Source organism: Balearica regulorum, chromosome 20 (assembly GCF_011004875.1).
Source record: "Balearica regulorum gibbericeps isolate bBalReg1 chromosome 20, bBalReg1.pri, whole genome shotgun sequence".
Taxonomy (NCBI): Eukaryota; Metazoa; Chordata; class Aves; order Gruiformes; family Gruidae; genus Balearica; species Balearica regulorum.
In genome coordinates this window covers 10,565,586-10,585,217 of record NC_046203.1, presented here as the reverse complement: position 1 = coordinate 10,585,217, position 19,632 = coordinate 10,565,586, and the positions used below count along the sequence as shown (strand labels likewise).

The 19,632-nt window shown below is 44.7% G+C and overlaps 1 protein-coding gene across 5 annotated transcripts in view; it reads left to right on the top strand.

Annotated features, from left to right (window-relative positions):
• The first annotated feature begins 644 nt into the window (after nt 1-644).
• Nucleotides 645-19,632, top strand: part of CACNA1B (calcium voltage-gated channel subunit alpha1 B) — a 294,580-nt gene continuing 275,592 nt past the window's right edge. For 3 of the 5 annotated variants that reach the window (XM_075772767.1, XM_075772764.1, XM_075772768.1), the window contains exons 1-3: nt 937-1,341; nt 3,525-3,630; nt 10,237-10,376. In XM_075772767.1, the coding sequence (XP_075628882.1) occupies nt 1,082-1,341; nt 3,525-3,630; nt 10,237-10,376 (506 nt within the window). In that variant the 5' untranslated portion in view covers nt 937-1,081. Of the gene's footprint in view, nt 1,342-3,524; nt 3,631-10,236; nt 10,377-19,632 lie in introns of all 5 variants that reach the window. The other 2 variants (XM_075772765.1, XM_075772766.1) reach the window with 2 other exon arrangements.

The window sequence follows — 19,632 nt, the reverse complement described above, 5'->3', positions numbered from 1 at the left end:
CACACGTCCCTGCACCACCTTATCCGTGTGTGCGGGTGTGGGAGTTGCACCCCCCCCCCCCCGACATCTGTCCCTGCCACGGCGGTGCCCCAGGGTCCGGATCTGAAATGAGCACCCCCCAGTCCCCCCTTGCGCCCCCCTTTCACACAGCACCCCCCCACCATTGCCCCCAGCCTTCCCCGGGGGCTCCTGATGCCACAGACAGGGCTGACGGCAGCTCCGATGCCCAGCGCTGCCCGCGCCCCCGGGGTCCCCCCGCCGCGGCTGGGAGCACCCATGGGTGCAGCAGCTGGGCAATGCACATCTGGGCAGCGGCGCGCAGGCGCGGGGGCCGCCTCACCTATTTCCCCCTCCTCCCCCCGCCCCGGCAGACGGTGGCACCCCCCGGCCGGGGCTTTGCGCGCCCGCGGAGCTCTGCGCAGGGGGCGGGGAACTCGATCCCTCCTTCCCCGCGGCCCCGGGGAGTGGCCGCGGCTCCGCCGTATTTATCGGGGTGGGCGACGGTGGCCGGGCCGGGCCGGGCCGGCTCCATCCATCCTTCCTTCCTTCCCTCCCTCCTTCCCTGCCCGCCTCCCGGTGCCGGCGACTGGAGCGGGCGGAGCCGCGGCGGCCGATTGGCTCCGGGCATCACATGCGGCGGGGCCGGGCCGGGCCGGGCTGGGCTGGGCTGGGCTGGGCACGGCGGAGCGCTCCCGCGGCGGGCACACGGCAGCAGCGCAGCCCCTTCCCAGCCCAGCGCCCCGCCGGACACCGCGGAAGGGACCGCGCCCGCCCTGCCGGGCATCCCCCGCCGCCCCGGCCATGAGGTCGGGCCGGAGAGACGGCACCTGTGCGGGGAGGTGAGCGGAGCCCCGGCGCCTTCCTCCTACCCCCGGGCAGCGGGGAAGAGGAGGGGTTGGAGGAAGGGAAAGGGATATATATATATACACACACATTAAATATATCTACGTATTTTGCTGCGATCAATCCCGATCCCGCAACTGAAGCCCCCGGAGGGAGAAGTGCTGCGCGCTGTGATGCGTCTTCCTCTCGCCTCGGCTGCCAGTTTGGATTGTAGCGCCCGGCTCCGTGCACTGAGAGAATGGCTCGGTTTGGGGATGATCTGCCAACACGCTATGGAGGTGGAGGGCCGGCCGGGGCTGGAAGAGGGAGCAGCCGGCAAGGTGGCCCCCAGGCCGGCCAAAGGATGTATAAGCAGTCGATGGCTCAGAGGGCCAGGACTATGGCTCTCTACAATCCCATCCCTGTCAAACAGAACTGCTTCACAGTCAACAGATCCCTCTTCATCTTCAGTGAAGATAATGTTATACGGAAATACGCCAAGAGAATAACAGAATGGCCATATCCTTTCAGGGAGGGTGTGTGGGCACGGTGGGGAAGGTGGGGAGGGGGAGAGGGAGACTGGGGGGAAGAGACACCCCCCCCCCCACGTCAGCTAACGATGAGTGTCTGGTGCTAATGTAGACCTGCATGTGTGATTCAGTGTGTGCAATGGGTGTGTGTGACATGGAGCTGTGTGTCCGACATAATGTACGGCTGTGTAGCTGGGTATCATAGGAAATTGCTTCTGTAGGAGCGGCAGAGTGTGCTTTTCACTATGCCAGGGGTGTGTGTAAGACATACGTGCATTTCGGTGTGTGTTTAGGTGTGAGATACGCAGCTGCATAGGTTTACGTTTCCTACAATTTAAGCCAAATGCAAACGGTTCTGTGAGATTCATGCTAATTAATCCTGATTCTTATTTCTATGTTAGAGCCTTTCAACTCTTCTTTCTCACTCTAAATAGAAGAAGGAATGTGGATAAAAATGGTGACACCTTAACATTAAAACTGCCTTGGTAGTAGGGACATTGATAGCCAAGGTGCCTTGTAAATTCCTTTAATACAATCATTGCAGCTAGGTTTTTAGTACACCACCTCCTGAATCCATTAGAATCAACATGAATCTTGTCACTTTGATTAGGTGCGTAGCCTAAGCTTAGGCTGTACTAAAAAAAAATAAAAATAAGAAAGAAAAGCTTTGTGGCAGAGGGAGGCAGTAAGTGGGGAGAAGGATCATCTGCTGTATTGTGAAAGGGCAGATGCTTTCTGTCTCAGAACCAGCTCTAGGCCAAGTGAGCTGCAGAGATCTTCCTCAGAAGGGGGCTTTGCTTGTAAAGAGGCACACAGTGGGGTTGTAAACCACGAGAGAAGGGAAGCAGACTACTTGAGGTTACCAGGGAGTAGATATAGTGTGTGTTTGTGCACGCATGTGTGTGTATACAGGAGTGCATTACACTGGTGATCTCAAGGGAGCTGGTTGTTTTCTTTTCATTTGATATCACACACCTATTAATCCTCAGCTAACAGCAGCAAGGCCTCCTCCCAGCCTCCTAGCAACACTTTCAATTGCCACAGAGGCCAGCTCCCGTTCAGGCTTCTCCAGTTTTCACTCTCTGAGGGGCTAACAGGAAAAAAAATACACCAGTAGAGTGAACGCACTTCCCTTGCCCCTGAACACACACACACACGTATTGATATTTCTGTCCATATTATAAAATCAAAGGGATCGCTGTACTTCCTTATCCATTCCTCCTTCCCTGCATTCGAGTCTGAATAAACAAGCTCCAAAGCTCCCGTGGCAGTCGGAGCATCGCATTTCCTGCACGGCTAGACACAGTCTATCCCTCTCCTGTCTCTTGGGCGACTCGTCTGCGTCTTTCTGGTGAAGTGTGGGGAGGGGACCCACAGCGCTGCGGAGTCAGGGGGTTCAGCAGGGCCACCAGCCCTTCCCCACGCCGGAGCTGCGGGGCGGGCGGGGCAGGACGCTGTCCGCGGTGCTGAGCGGAGCTCTCCGCGGTGCTGAACCGAGCCGTCCGCCGTGCTGAGCGGAGCTCTCCGCGGTGCTGAACCGAGCTCGCCGCCGCCGCCCGCGGCTCCGCCCTGGGAAAGCAGAGGCTCGGCACGGCTCAGGGGGAAAGCGGAGTGCCTAGTGACGGGTTTGCCTTCTTTCCCGTGAGACCGCTTCCCTCGTACATCCCGATAGGGCGCTGATGATTTTCTTCTCACCAGGAGCGGGCATTGCAATCTAGCAGTAATTCATGTTTTAGACCTGTGCAGAGACTCTAAATTGAACTTTTCTAGCTTATTTACACTATGTGCTCAAGTTACATGACAGGGAATTTCTGAAGAACCATTCAGCAATGGCATTCAGATGTACCAACTATTTTGGGCCAGTTTAGCTTATCAGTCTTATTTTAAAATAAAAATTATTGATAGCTTTTTGTTTCCTTTGGACCTTTAGCTTTCTTGCCCCAAATTCTTTGAGCAGCTCAGATCCTGTGTCTCTCAAAGAAGAGACCCAATTTCCTACTTTTCTTCCCAAGACACCCTAGAAAGAACTGAGGAAGTCAAGGAGACTACATGTCTTCAAAAAAGATGAGAGATCTTAGAATGCTCAACTAATGTAACTGTTTAGGTAGAAATGGGATTTGGATGAGGTTCTCCTTGTGTTGTCTAGTGTGTTCTTTAACTTCTGGTCCCCACTCCATTTGAATACATGATTTTAGCTACAATCATAGCCAACTGTATTGTGCTGGCTCTGGAACAACATCTGCCGGATGGAGACAAGACACCTATGTCAGAGAGATTGGTGAGTTGTATTTATTTACATTTTTTGTTTCTGGTCTAATGCAAAAAGCAGTCACCCACCCAGTGTTGTGAAGGCTTGTATCTATTTTAAAGATCCACACGTAAACAAACAGGCATTGTCCTTTTTTTGAAAAAGTCAGTCAGTGACAATAAGTATAACTCTAACCTTCCAATCCTTCATAAGAATGCTTCATCACTCGAGCCAGCCCTGCCCAATTGCAGAAGAGATGGACCTTACATTAGGATCAGCAGGGCAACAAACTTAGGTTGTCTATAAACCAAGATAGGAAGAGACTGCCAAATGCTCAGAATTATCTGTAGAATCAAATGAACCTCTGTGATATTTTCCCAGAACGTGGTAGAACAGACTAACCTTTTAGGTTTGTATGTCTTTCAACTTTCTTCCTGCTACAGCACCTATCAAGGACCCTACAAAGCAAACTTTGGGTTTAGATGATTACCCTTCCCTTCAAAAAAACAAAACAAAACAAAACAAAAAACCCCAAACCAAACAACAAAACAAACCAACAAAAAACCAAAAACAACTTACAGAACAAAATAATTTACCCACAGGCTTTATGGTAATGAGCCCAATTACCTTATTTCAAAAGAAAATACAGTAGCTTCAAAATCATTCTTCCATTTATCATCACTGCAGGAAAAACAGGTACTATTTGGTTTGATTTTTCTCCTGCTGTTAACGATCTGGAACATCTTTCATGCCTAAATGCATTAATCCTGGTGCATGTTCAAAGGATGAATAAATATGGATCCATATGTGGTTTACATGTAGATATTAAATTATGCAAACAAAGATAATATTAGGCTTGCTGCCAAAAGCTGGAGCCTCTGAATGCTGGTTGCTACAGTTTCCAAGGTTGGTCCATACCAGTGTGCAACGCTCACAATCTCATTCTTCAGAAACAGGGAAAAGTGTGTAAGTGATAGATCTAGAAAGAGCTTCAGGGTCAGCTAGTTGATACTGTTTGGAAATGTATCCGCTGATGCTGGCTGCCCACTTACATTGTGTTTGCTTAGTCTCCTTCTGTTTGAATTATTTCTAATCAAGAAGAGATGAAGAAAAAATTAGGTTCATGTATGTATGTTGATCTTTCTGCCATTAAACATGTCTGTATGTTTTGGGATCATCTAGCAAGGCAAGCCTGAGTTTGTGAGCAAAGCATAGGTTTAGACCCAGGGTAATGATCGAGCTGGGGAAATGCCTTCCATAGTTATGAACATATGGACTACTGAAAGGGAAAAGTAGTTTTGTGGATGTTCTGGCTTGGTAACCTTTTGGTGATATGTTATTTTAAGCAGCAGTAAGTATGGTTAACACATCATTTCTATGTTCCTCTATATCCCTAGATTTGTAAGGAGATCCTAGAGGCTTTTTATTGGTTCTTTTCCCCAAAATTAATTCAATTTTAGAGCACTGAGTACTGCGAACACATCTTCAGGTCCTGCCCAAATCATTCCAAAGGGGGGCACTGGCATTATCTCCGAATTGTGTAAGGTAACTGAATGAGTTAAATGCACAGTTTCCAGCTTGTTAGCTCTGCCTTGGTGATGAAAGAAGAATTGACCCCTGATTTTTGTCCCAAACATCACTGTGCAGCATTGTCTTTGATCCAGATATTGTAAAGCCATTTTAATTACAACGCATTTCTAACTCTGACGTATAAAGGGGTTTATCATAGAATAACACTGAGAATCTTTACAAGTCATGAAATATTTTCTGTTTTCATGGAAAGATTAAGCATCGTGAATAAGAAAAACTGTCTTCTAATTTTCAAAGTGAAACCTCCTTAGAATGCTTCTGCTATTTCCACAAACTGTAAGTTGTTTCACTGAAAAATGTTACAAATCCATGCTAAACCAGAGTGGGCAAACATTCCCATACATTTACAGGTTTGTTGAGCCAAATTATAAGTCCATGCAGAACAGCAGGTGCTTTATTGCTGTCTTTGGCAGGAATGGAATCGCCCTTTTTTTTGGTTAATGATTTATGGATATGCCTTTCCTTCTCCTGGCTTCATTAAAATCTCCAAATTGGAGTGAGGGCTCATCACTGAAGAGTTGAACAGATCTTAAGGATATGACATACACATCACAAATCTTTTATGACAGGAAGATGTAGACAGAGTTGTTGAAGGAAAACCAAAGCTGCCCAGATACCTTGTGCCACAGATACAAAGACAAAAACTTTAATATTGTCTGTTTCTTAAAACTGAGAAAAAGAGGGAGGAATCCATACGAACGTTTTAATGATTTTTTTTCTCTTCTGATGAAAATTTTCCTTTATGTATCTCCCCAGAGACCCAAGATATGAACCTGCAGCGCAATCTCTCTTGGCTGTTTTCTGCACTCATGTTACTTGTCAAGCAGGGTTAATTAAGCACATGGGAAGAGCAAGTGATGTCTTGGTGTATTCAGTATTTCAAGAACTGGAATGGCTGCGTTAGAAGTAATCTTTGTCCATTTTCTGTATATCGGTCGTAGCACAGACAAGTATTACTTGGCTCTAGGATGGAAATTCTGGTCAAAACCAGGGCACTGAAAAAACCACCAGTCTGGTGGTTAAAGCATTCAGCAGTGAACTGGAGCATCGGCTTCAAGTCCTTGCTCTTCAGACAAGAGAAATAAGATCATTCTTCCACTAACAGGAGAATGACCTATCCTTGAGGCTTTTGCCTGCTCTGAGCTGGGGGTCTCACATGCTTTGGCTGCTGGAAGTGTTTACTTCACATCAGTAATTGTCCACTGGAACAGAGATGCTACAAACTTTCTATTGTCCATCTGAGCTGAGTGCCTTAGCCAATAGGTTGTAGAGCCAGTTGCTCTCTGTCCCAATAAATATTGCATTGTTTGTACACGCTGGGGCGATGCCAACTGAAAGTTGAGGAAGTTGCACTGAGTGGCCCAGAGGCCTGGTGGTGAGAGCTCCAAATGTGGGAATGTGAGCTTCACATCCAAGCCCTGACTGGCTTTGCAGGTGGATGTCTTGTTCATGATGCCCTTGGCTGTCCAGGCTGAGGTACGTTCATTTTCTTCTTGTCTCTTTCCTAATATCTCAGGTTTTTTATGAGAAGCTTCAGTAGACCATGGATTTCTCGCAGCCTGACAGAGATAATATCAGAATTTGCAGGACAGAAAATCTATTTTCTGCCCTGCTCTGGGGCATGCCCTCTTTGAAGACACCAGCGGGCCTGTAGGATGTTCATCTGCATGCCACCGCAGGGCTCTGAGTGTTTGGCTCCCCTGGGCGGTTTTGATGTGAGGGCAGAATATAACTGTTTTCTCAGATATTCAGCCTGACAGCTCTTGCACTTTACTAATGGATTTAATTCTTTATCCTATCCACAGGCACTTTGTGCAGTCATATGCGAGCTGTTCATATTAACCTTTGCATGAACAAAGCCTTACACACACACAAACCTATCAAGGCCGTCTCATCCAAAGGCCAAGAAAAGACAGTAGGACATGGACTAGGAATAGTAATGACTTTCCAGACTTAGGACCTGTTTCTGATCTGAAACATATTGATTAAATGCGTGTTTGGCCCAGTCTCAAACTTTGCTCTGTCCACAGCAAACAACCTGCTGGCACAGTTTTGGCTGCTGCTCAAATTCTCCACCCTCCTTCCAAGCACGCACACTATCACCTGCTTTCCCATTCTTGAACCCAAGCAGCAACACAGCCTCCTGTCTGAAGGGGGCTGCAGGATGTCCTGGCAGCAGAATTTTTGAGCCGACAGCAGTGCCATTTCAGTGCTGCACAGGGCATGTCACCCATGTCTTGCCCTCCAGCTCTTTCTGTCACAAAGTCACGCAAATCCTTTTTTTCAGCAGCAGGCCCCACTACCTAATGGGGCATAAATTTTACTTTTCATCCTGTTGTTTTTACTGCCCTGATTCCTAGACTACATTAGTGTAAATTTAGACAGACTTTAGAAAAGACCCTCTTTCTATCCCCTCTTATTTCCCCAGCTACTCACTGCCAACCCTATCGATGACAGTTTTCCTTTGTAATAAATATCCAAGCCCATCTGTGAGCTGTCCTGCTTCTCCAGAAGCTGACAAGAACTTCTTCGACCCACTTCTTAAGACCTCTGTGTAGTCCTAGCTTTGGGAAGAGCATATTCTATCAAACCCTTGAGTACCTGAAGCCTGGCTCTTTAAAGCTGAGCGCTGTAATTGCAAGATACCTGACCTAGATTGAGCAAACGACTGGTAGCAGAGTAGATATGAGGCTTCCAGGAAATGAGGGAGAGTGTACATGGGTAAAGGTATATTTTTGTGTGTGTGTGTGTTAGAAGAGCTATTTTTAGAGGCATGCTAGTGGTTATGAGATGGAAATATAGGATGGGCTAGGAGGCCTTTGTTTGCAAAGATTTTATATACTTGTTGAACTAGAAGGTGTTGTGGGATTGATGAGCAGGGAGGCTAGGCTGTTAGAGTAGTCCTGTGTGCAAAAGGGAAAGCAGAGGAGCAGTAAGGTAACATCTCCTGAAATCACGTAGGATGATTTCTGACTCCCTCTTCCTTCTTCCTTGTTTTCTGTACTGAGCTGGTGTCCTGGGCTGCCTCTAGCTCTTGCTGTGGAGAAACTGCTGGAAGAAGACTCTTAATATAGGATTTCTCTTGAAGGTCATAAAAGGTCTGATGGCCTTGCCTTGTTCTTGTTTCCCTGTGGGTAAACAGCAGGAGGTGGGTAGCTGTAGTTTCTCAGTCTGTCAGTGATAGCTTCTGTACCTTCTGAGCAGCATCAGTAAGGCTCTGTGGAGGGGCAGAGGGCTTGGAGGTGCTGCTGTTTGTGGAAACAACTCCTTGGCTGGAGAAGTTAGTTTGGGGTTTGTTTTTCCCCTCTCTGTTTCAGCCAAAAGTCTATGGTGTGAGCTCAACAGTCACCTGCTCTGTTTTGCTGTCTGGTGAGTCAGTATGTGCGTGTGATCTGCAGGTGACTGGTCATCTTGCCTGGCCGTAAGGGAATGGGAGATGGAGTTGCTGGGGCTGTGAGGTTAGGAAAGGTGGAGGGGAGTGGATATGACATAGCATGAAAGATGAAGTATATAGAGGAGCTGGGGTCACCAAGGTGTGTAGGGATGTGGGTTGCTCCTTTGTAGGAATCAAAACTTTAATGCAGCTACTGATGAAAAAGCCTGTCCAGAAGTAGTAATTTCCAATAGCTTGGAGACATCTTAAGTGATTACTGCTTTGTGGTTGACTTTGAGTTGGATATACATTGACGTGCTAAGCGCGTAAGCCTCTTTGAGAGGGGTATGCATTATATTGGTCTTCTGGGTGTGAAAAACCTGGCTTCCTGTAACGCGTACTATGCCTAAACCATGGGTCTGTGTGCCAGCACTGGGTCAGAGTTGAGCAAGAGTTGCCATGCTTGTAAAATAAATTCTTATATCAAAATTGTTTCTTTCTTTGTTCAGTGGCCACAAGATTTGACACTCATGCTCTTTCTGCAGAAGAGAACTAAAATCACCTTTTGTCATTAGTAGAATTGCAAAATGCAAACAACCGTGCATCAAACAGCAACTCAACTCTTTGGCTCTAACGGTCAGAAATGCCGAAGTCACTAGAACAAAGATTTCTAATCTCTTAATTTGGGAGTTTGCTTCCTTTTGGGTAGGGCTACTTTACTTCCATTGACTTCAGCTGAAATCATGGATCTAAGGCACATTTGAAAATTGGTTACAGGTGCCAAAGCTAATTAACATGTTCTTGAAATTGATGCCCATTGCTTCCACCTCCTGCTTTGTTCCTGTTTCTTGCCCACATCTTCCTTCCAAATGTGAATGCTTCCATTTGGCATTGAGTTTGTGTTGAAACTCTTCTTGATAAAGTATAATACTGAGGGATCTGGTGCCATGGATGAAAAAGGTTAGTAAAACTGTAGAGACTAAGCTTGTTTTTTCTCTCTAGGGAGCTAGGACATGAAGCTGTGATTCGGTGGTATGCTTTAGTCTGCATCATGGGCCTGAGAGACAAACCTTACTGCTTCTGCTGTTAATGGGAGGGGATGGGGATTTCTTCCTGAATCAGATATGTGGTGAAAAGAAAATAAATGAGACTGCAGCTGTGGAAATTGAGAAAATGGTGAAGAAAGAGTGAAGGAAGAACTGATGGAAGAAATGATAGATAGATAAATAATTTCCTGCCAGTGTTTGTAAGCTTCCTGTGCTGACTGTTACTCCCCAAGATATCCTCTCGTTTCAGTTTCCTGGATGAATTGTAAAGCACGTGTCAGTGACTACAGAAATATGCGATCTCAAGTTTAAATATACCCTTAGAGCAAAATTTCAGTATTAAAATTTCCTCCAGAATATTGAGTACAGGTGGAAAGTGTGGGGGGAAATGAGCAGAATAAAGGCAAATAGAATTTCCAATGTGAAAAAACAAATTTACTTTCAGAGAAATAATAATGAAATTCTTCTCTGTGCTTAGTTCAGTCAACTTAAACCTTTTGGTTTCAACTCTGTTCAGAGAGCTGAAAAGGACATGAAGTTGATGCACACACTTGTTTATATGACTCTTGCTATCAGTGCAGAAGCATAGGTATCTCCTTGACACCTTTGATTTTTATTCTTTTTCAGGATGACACTGAGCCGTACTTTATTGGAATATTTTGTTTTGAAGCTGGTATAAAAATCATCGCTCTGGGGTTTGTTTTTCATAAAGGCTCTTACCTCCGAAACGGTTGGAACGTGATGGATTTTGTCGTAGTCCTCACAGGGTAAGTGCCCTCCTCTGGCCATGAGTTTAAGGGGGACTCTCGCTTTGATTTGTGTTGTTTTTTAACGTTGGGGTGGGAGTGATTTTAGTGAAATAGTACTAAAAAACTGTATATCTGGCCTTACTGTATTTAAATAATGGCTATTGTGCTAAATGAGTCACTTTTAACTTGGCATTTGAACCAACTAAAAAAGAGGGGTTTGAGGATATTTATTTGTATCTATGCTGGCATGTGTCTTATCCAGATGCTCACTGACATTTCTCGGACTTTGCAGGTTCTAATTGCCACTAGGTACTTGAACCTGATTTAAATCAACCTATCTTCTGATGTTATGGGATGACTTTAAAAGTCAACGTGGCATGAGCCAAACTAAATGCATCCAATTTTTAAGCTATTAGGACTCTGAAATGGGTGAAGTTTCTGCAGGAATGAATTTGGTCTGCTATAAAATAACTTTTCTAAAAATAATTCAAAGAGGGTGCATGTTCTATGAAGGATGGAGTTGAAAATGTTACCTGTGCATTTTGTACCCTGGTTTGAAATGATATCACTGATTTCCTTCTTGGAAATGCTTACAATATTTTTATGTTATACATTGCAACAGTTTCTAAATCTATTTATATAAATGTAGTGTGATGCTAGTGGATAATGAAAACACAAACATTAAGTAACACTTATGGTCTACAAATTGTGCTTTAAAGCTCCAAAGGAAATGTTCCAAAGGTCTGCATGAGGTCCTGATCTTGCAGCCTTCATCTTGGAAGGATTTCAGTTAGTTTTTCCCCCAGAAGACTGCAGTCTGGCTCTTGTTATTAATATCCACTTATTTCACACACCTTCTCTGCTACTGTGTGTGACGAACATATATATTCTTTGGTTTGGTTAGCAGTGCAGAGTAGGACGCTGTTAAGAAAATGCTTGCATACATATACAAATGTATTCATTAGATACATTAGCACTGTAATTCTATTTGCATTCAGTGTACCATGTGATATAGCAATTGAGAGGCCAAAGGGAATTCTTTATGTATTGAGAGGAAGAAAATAAATATGCAGGGCTTGATTCTCCTGCTTCTGGGGCCAGGTATTTAATCAATAGAAACTTCAGAGGAGCCACAAGGAGAATCAGATTTACATACCTGGAAGCATAGAGGGTGCTGGGATGAAAAGAGTATTAGCAGAGATGCTACAATTATTTGCACCGATGGTATGTTCTGATTCCTAGTTAGCACTATGCCCTTTTGTGTGTTTAAACACCCCCCCCCACCCCACCCCCCCCATATATGTATAAAATCAAGGCCCTGATTCTGGAAAGGACTTTGGCATGTGGTTTAATTTATCCTTCAGCAAAGCATTCAAGTACATGTTGGAATTCAGCTGACTCCGGTGATTCGGTACTTAAGGTTATACATAAAAGCTTTCCTGATTTACAGCCATATTTCTATTTGTTTGGGCATGTTTTAGATTTGTTTTTTTTTTTTTTTCCCCCACAAACAGAGGCCAAGAATCAAAACAGGTTTTTTTTTTTTTTAAACTGCCTATCTACATCCGAGATGTTCAAAGTTTTGCAACAGTAGCTGAAACGTCGCATGTGTGTGCCGTGCTTGTGGAATCACAACCGAATGTGCGATGCTATAGGCGTGACACCGGCATCTTACTGGTGCCGGTTTTATTGTGAGCGCTGTTTGCAGCGCCATTTGATCTCTGAGCATAATTGCGGAATATCGGCTTGATTAGACAGCTGTAATAAGGAACCCTGTTGCCATCTGCAAACACGCGTATTCTTTTGAAGTACAATCCTGTTAACGTCAAAGCTGCTGGTTTCCAATGGTGATACTAGCTGGGCTGTATTGAAATTGTCTTGTACATGGACTTCCCACCAGGCAGGCAATGCAGGGAACGAGAGTGTAAATTGATCGACATTAAGTCCAAGAGTCATCTCCACTGAGGAAATCCACAGACCTCTAATCCTGTAATTCGAGGGCTGGATTTAGCAAGGCGCTTGAGCTTGTGCCAAATTTTTGGTGTCTGGGAGAGGAGGGCTACTGAAAATAGCAGGGTTACTGGTGTGCTTGGTTAGATAAATGCTTTCCTGAATCTGGGGCTGTATTTCCAAACCCCGTAATGAGGTGGAGGGACCTATAGTAGAGAAATAACGTTGAAAGATCTGCAGCTTCACACAGGGGATGGAATTAATGTTTTCTTTGTAGCCTGTTGTGTTTTGCTCTGAATTTGGTAGATCCTTATTATGTTCTTAGCTCACTCCTGTGTTGCCATGGGTCTGTGCTAGAAAGCAGGAGCTCCTCTTCCTTGGGCTTCCCTCGCTGGCCAGAAACCCTTTCATCTGCCCATCGCCTGCCCTAGCTCGGCTAACAAGGGGAAATCTGAGCAAGGCCATTTATTAGAGACAGACATCCTCCTGGCATTTCTGCATTGAGACTTTAAAGGCAGGTTGCCGAGGAAGAACATTTACTACTGACAGACCTGGCTGTTTCTCCAGGGAGGGGCTGCGAGGTGGTCACACGAGTGGGACTTTAATTTTCGTTTCGGTGGGAGGTAGTCTCGGATCTGTGTGTCTCAAAAAAGATCAAGCAGGCCCTGTAATTTATTAGAGAATAATAGAAAAGGACAGTGCTAAACTCGTACTTAATGTGTTCTTATGAATATAGATAGGTAGGACATTAGTTTTCGAAATATCATTTTACTGCTCTATCAAAGCTTTCCTTTGCCATATGTGCAAGATTTCTACTTGAAAATGTTACTTCATGCTTCCCCGGCAGTGATCAGCGTTCAGTTCCTGAGCTCAGTTTCACATTGATCTTCAATATTATAAAGGGATTTTGAGTTCTCTTTTTTTTTTTGTAAGCATGAAAGATCGTGAAAATGCATTTCATGATACCACACACAGAGTTGTATACCTGCTAATCCTGTTGAGTGCACGTTTTTATTAAGGGAAATGGTGAATGTCAGAAACTCTGATCTTATTTGCAGCTTTTAGCTAAAACCCATAAAAGCAAAGAGCAGCTTTGCTCTCGTTAGCTGTTTCCATAGGAGGAAGGGCAGCCAGTGTCTGGGTGTGTTTTGGAGGAGGCTGTGGGGGCAGACTCTGCATTTATTGAACTTACCCTTATGTAAATATTACAGTGATCATGCAGTACCCCTTTCCACCTGTTTTTTCTGCCGCCTTTTTTTTTTTTACTCAATGCCTGCACACTGATATTATTGATAAATACATATTTTTTTTTAATTTACCTGCAATGATGGACACTTTGTTTGTCAAAATCAGGCAGTAGAACTTGTTAATCAGAAAATAAATCAGGGTTGTGTTATATGCAGCCAGGATCAATATCCTATTGAGCTAAACTGGAGTCTAACAGATAGTGGCCCAAAATGGCTTGGTTTGTTGTTCCAGAAAACACTCCTTCTGTTTCTTTCCACAGCAAAGCTGTGGTGCCCTTTTCTCATTTACTTTCAAGAAAGCATGCTGATTTGCTGTTAATAAAGGCCTGGGAAAATAGTAGATTGCTGCTCCTTGAAAGACTTTGTTTCCTCTGTAATTTTTTTTTTATTTTTTTAGTTATTTCTTGTAAATTCCTCCAGTTGTAGATGAGTATCGAGGAAAGCTGCCCTGCTGTGATATGCCTGTTGCTATTGTGGCGAGACATGTATATTTTATAGTTCCTGCTTGTTTCATTTTCACATTTTTATGGGATTACATTTGCTCCAGTGATGACATCACCAATTAGCAGCTCTAAATCACGCAAAAATGCAATTTCTTAGCTGGCCTGGGACTATATGATCTTAATGCACTTTTCTCAAAGCAGGAGGAAAGGGACTTTTTACTCTATTGCCACAACCTGTCTTGGGGTAGAAACCACAGAAATCCATAGCTGTTTTGGGATCAAAGTCCTCCCTATGTCGAAACCCATCAGATGGCAGTGGATGGAACTATGAGCCTGGATTCTGGGCTTCAAAGGTTCAGACCTGTTCCTGTTGGAGTTCATGAGAAGATTCTCCTGGTGTCCTGGGCTTTGGATGCAATAGCCCAAAGAACTGTTGTACTGCGTTAAGCTACAAACACCCTCTCTAGCTGGAGCTGGTGTAATAGGGTGGCTGCTAAGGGGAAGAATGGAGAACAAGGCATGGATAAACTGATCCTTATCTTCCTGATTCCCAAAATTCAGATGTCTAGGGATTTTTGAGGAAAAAAATATGGGTCTGATGGCTTTTAAACTGTGTGGTCCAAGGGGACTATCCTCCTTGACTGTGTTTTGAAGCCACTTTATACTTTTGGCTTCATCATATCCTGGGTAATGAGTCTCATGGTTTAATTACATACCACAAGAAAAGGTGCTGTTTAACCCTTTTTTTCATCACTAGCTACCTGAGATTTCCACTGGTGCCTTCTAGATTTTGTATAGTAAGATCTGGAGAATAATGATTCCTTTTTTCTGCATGGTTATGGTTTTATGAGTCTCCAGCATTTCTCCGATCAGATACTTATGCTACTCAACCTCCCTTGACAGACCTTGTCTGTGCACCACTGACCTATGCTGTTGCTCAGGTCCTTTCCTGGTTCTATCATATCCTCTTGGAGGCAGTGACCACAACCACAGGCAGAGTTTGTGCAGAACCAGGAGCTGCTAAAAACTGATATAAATAAATGGAGCACTTGACAGGATCATGCTCTGTCCTTTATGAGCAGAGTTAATTTTTTTTGGCTTTCAATCAGCCCGGATTGAACACTCTCGAAGAGTCCTGGTAGCTTCTTGAGCCAGTTGGATCAGCTGTCTGGATCTCTGGGTGGGACTGGCAGAGACAGCGTGTGCCAGGCCTGGAGCTGCCAAATGATGTGCACAAAGTCTCTGTGCTGTTACTGATGTCTCAGGCTGTCGGGAACAAATTACAAAAGCTAGAATTATCTTGATTGTCTGGATGACTGAGAAATGTGCTCCTAGCTCCTGGTGATGCTAATAATTTGGAAGGTAACTCATTTAGTAGCATAACAAAGACCTGTTCATCCTTGATATTAGCTCTGTTAGTTACCAGGATCATCTTAGTATGTGGGCAGTTTGAGATGCTATTCCTGGCGCAGTGTACGAGGAGCAGTGGCAGCCTTGGTTGCAGTGATGACTGTCAAAGGAGGAGGCATAAGAACCATCAAGCCTGTTCTGCGCAGCAGGCTATGGTCCTCTGATCTTCCAATTCAAGGTGGACATACCTCCTAGACAGAGTGAGGGGTGTGATGTGACCATGAAATATTTGAGAAGTGAATGTCTGGTTGAGGGCTGGGATCCTTACAAAGCTGTCAAATATACACAGAAGCCTGTAGCATTTTTTTTTCCTCCACATGCATGTTCCTGTGCATTCAAAAGCACTTAGACTAGGATGTCTGAATTATGGGGTTCTATGTGACTAGCTCTTGCCTATTCCCCCCAAACACCTCAATCTTCCCAAATAACCATAGAATATAGTAATTTGAAAAGCAAAATTAAAATGAAATAAAAACCATTGGATGGTCTTCCAGCATAATTTTAGACAGTATGCTTAGTGCTTTGTTTATAAGCTTTAGATTTAGATACCTAGGGAATAAAGAGGGTAGGAGCAGGGAAATACAGATTTCTCTCTGATTTTTCAACATAGAACTTTTGGCACTTCATTGTTAGAAAGCAGAGCTAAGCAGCAACAGGAGTTGGGAAAATGGATATTTTAAGACGCACAAGCTTCATCTTGATTAGTTATCACATGATAGGTCATCAGTTATTACAAGAGAGTAAGTCTCTTTGCATGGTTATACAGTATGGGTGGTGATGGACTAAGGCTGATTGTTATTAGCATTGTGCATGAGTCATGCTAAGAGCAAAGCCTCTATAGATTTTAATGAAGCTGATCCTTGTTTTCAATTTCTTTTATGTTCCAATGATGGATGGATACTTGCTGGCTCAGAAAAGCTAAGGGTACCTTCTGAAATTAAATCAGATTAAATAAAAAATAACAGGACAAGGCAAAGGGGAATTCACCTGTTTTCCTGAATGCAAGGTGTTAACCAGAGATCTGGCTGGTGTATGGGGGCAGTGATGGAGAAAGGCAGGTAACCAATTTTTTTTTTTTAGGCAAAGAAAATGAATGGTTTGTAACTGGAAGGGGAAGAGGGCATGTGAGGTCTCAGTTGGAACAGTCTAAAATAATTTGAAGTTCTTCTGTTTTCTTTCCCTTGACTATCTGGGCTCTTGGGTTGCTGAAGAAGCAGTTTCCTTCAAAGGAGAAGATGCTGGACAGGGAGGAAGGATTTCTGGGCTCTAAACCCACCTTGGCAATTGTCCCTGATTCCTTTTATGCACGGTTAGAGCCACTTTTGCCCGGTGGGGCAGCAGTTTCCTTGGGTCTGGAGCTTGCTTTCCCTCTGGGCTTGTTTCATCTAGCAAAGAGGGTCCCAGGCCATGCTGAGTCTGTTGGAGTGTTAATTAGGGCTGGTGTTTTTTCTGTTACTTATAATGGCTTTTGTGCGTTGATTTTGGTGGGGGTGGGTAGAGGCAGGTTGAGTTAAGCAGGTGGGTGTGTAATTGTGGAGCTGGCTGCTAAATTAGAAGGAGACTTCCCTGAGCAGAGGAGGACTCAGGGCTGTGCTTAGAGGAAGGCTGCAGATGGCCACAGACCCTCAGAGGACCTGCAGGTGGGGATGGCCCTTCCCTGGCAGAAGTTATCCTTGAAGCATGGCTCTGCTCTGATTGTGGCAAACCAAACATTTCAGGTCAGAATACTTCTCAAGGGCAAATAGATGATGAGATCGACATGCTTCTCACTTGCTTTATTAGAAGTGACTGCAAGGTATTGAATATCTGGTATGTGAACCGATAAATGATGGTAGCACACAACTAGAAGGCAGAAAGTTGAGGCACAGACAAATAGCTTTTCTCTGGAGAGGAAACAAAAGCATTTCTTCAGTTTTTTCCATCTTGTGCTGCTTTCCGTGTTCTGTGCCTGTTTAGGCTTCTTTGAAGCTTTTTGTTCAGAGAGGAGTGTGTTGGACACTATCTGAGGGTGTTTACATCTCCCTGGCCTGCAGGCTCTGAAGTTGGGCAGCTGTAAAGTAAAAGTGGCCATCCCAAGTGAAAGGGAGGTATGCTTTCTCATCAGACAGGGCTTTATCAAAGCCAGGCAGGATCATTAGTTGAGAGTCCAGACAGCGTTTTTAGCTTTTTATGGCTCTCGAAGGGAGACTTGGTGGCAGGGAAATAATGGCTCTTGTGAAGGGACCAGCTGTACCATGCAAAGGCGATTGTGGAAACTGCGAGTGGGAAGAGGAGACTGAACCTTGTGATCTGTCCCTAATGTCTGATTGTACCCTGGCAGTCATGTAGTGTGGGCAACTGCTTGACTGCTTGCTCTTTTCTATAGGTGGAAAGCATTGCATATCTAGGTGCTATTATAGCTGGATATGAATAATAGGAATTCAAAACTAAAACAACAAATAAAATTGCAGCTATGAAGTGCTCTAATATTAATTTTCTTAATGGTTCCTAGCTTAAAAACAAAACCAAACACACACCCCACCCCACCTCCCAAAACCACCAAGTCCTCTGTGTGGTGTCGAGTGCTCGCTCATGATTAGATGAGCGTTCAGGATTTCTCAGGCTCTTGTTTCTCAAACGTTGCTTCTGCTTCTGTGTCCCAGTTCCCAAGTGGCCAGGTTTGATGGCAAAGTGCCTGCTCATCTGAGATAAAGACCTGACTGTGATCATGTCCTGGTTTGTGGCTAGGATAGAGTTAATTGTCACCAGAAGCTGGGAGGGGACACAGCCAGGACAGGTGACCCAAACTAGCTGAAGGGATATTCCATACTATCTATGTTGTCATGCTCAGCATATAAAGGGGGCTGGGGGATGGAACAGCAGCTCCAGGATGGGCTGAGTGTCCGGTTGGGTGAGAAATTGCATTGTGTATCACCTGTTTTATATATTCTGTTGTAAGTACTGTTGTTATTTCCTCTCCCAGGAAATTCTCCTTATCCCAACCCATGAATTTTACCTTTTTCTTGTGATTCTCCTCCCCATCCCAGGGGGAAGATGGGGGAGTGAGCAGCCTCGTGGTGTTCAGATCTGCCTGGGACTGAACCACTACAGATTGTTGAAAAGAATGAGGATATAGAAAGTTTTAATTGTAATCTAATCCTGAATGCTAGGAGCAACAGTGTCACATTTGCACATGCATCCTTGGGTCCACAACTCACCCCAAAGGTTTAGGGTGCTTTGGGACCTTTGCCTTCCTCAGGACTCTCTGAAAACATCAGGGAAACTTAGTGGAGGTGGAAAATTGATCTTCCATTTCATTCTTGCTGAAGACCAGCAAGGTGTGTGTGATGCTAGGGCCAGGGCAAGGCTTCAGTGCTGGAAGCTGGAACCAGGAGGATGAGTGGCTCCAGGTCTCTGTACAGGTAATCCAAGCTCTAGGGTCAGCACCTGGCATTTGGGTACCTGGAGATGCTCTTTGACACCAAGGTTGGGCTCTTTGCTTAACTTCAGCTGTCTTGGATCTTCTCTGCGCTGAAGGATCTGACTGAATTGGGATGGAGGGAAGGGATCCTCTGTGAACGAGTTCAGTAGTACCGGTGGCTGCACGATGAATGTGCATTGCATGAACTCCTGACTGCATGGGAAGGCTGCTTTGTGCCATGGGGAAGCCTGGCAGCTTAGGCTGAGAAAGGAGTCCTGCTTCCTATGTGTGGCATGTGTCAAACCTGTAGTGTGAGCTAGAGGGTTTGGAAAGTTGCCTGATCCTCACAAAGGAGCATGGCCACCTAAGCAGTGTTCTTCAAATACATATAAGAAATCTTTCCTTCCTGGCATGGTCAACATTATCTAAATCAATGGCTGACAATAAATATAAGGCTTTGGGTCTCTTCCTTCCTCCATTTTCCTGTATGCTGCTGGTCAAGAAAATCACCTTTATTGTTTTTTTGATTAATAAATGAAACAGATTTATGTGCTTAGTGATCTCATGATGGAATATTGAGGAAACAGGTCAGATTTTTCTGGTGGAAATTCTTATTCTGTCAGTGCTGGAGAAGATGTCTTGGTTTTAAGAGCTGGCTACAGGGGTGGGTGTGTATGCGTAGGTGGTTCTCATGATCAGCTGTAGACTTCTAAAAGCATCCCTCTGGAGTAAGAAGTTCAGGTCACTCCTGAATTAAACCCCAGCTTTTAGCCAATAATGGGTTTAGCTCTTGGTTCAGTTCAAGTCAGTTTGTGTTGGGCTGT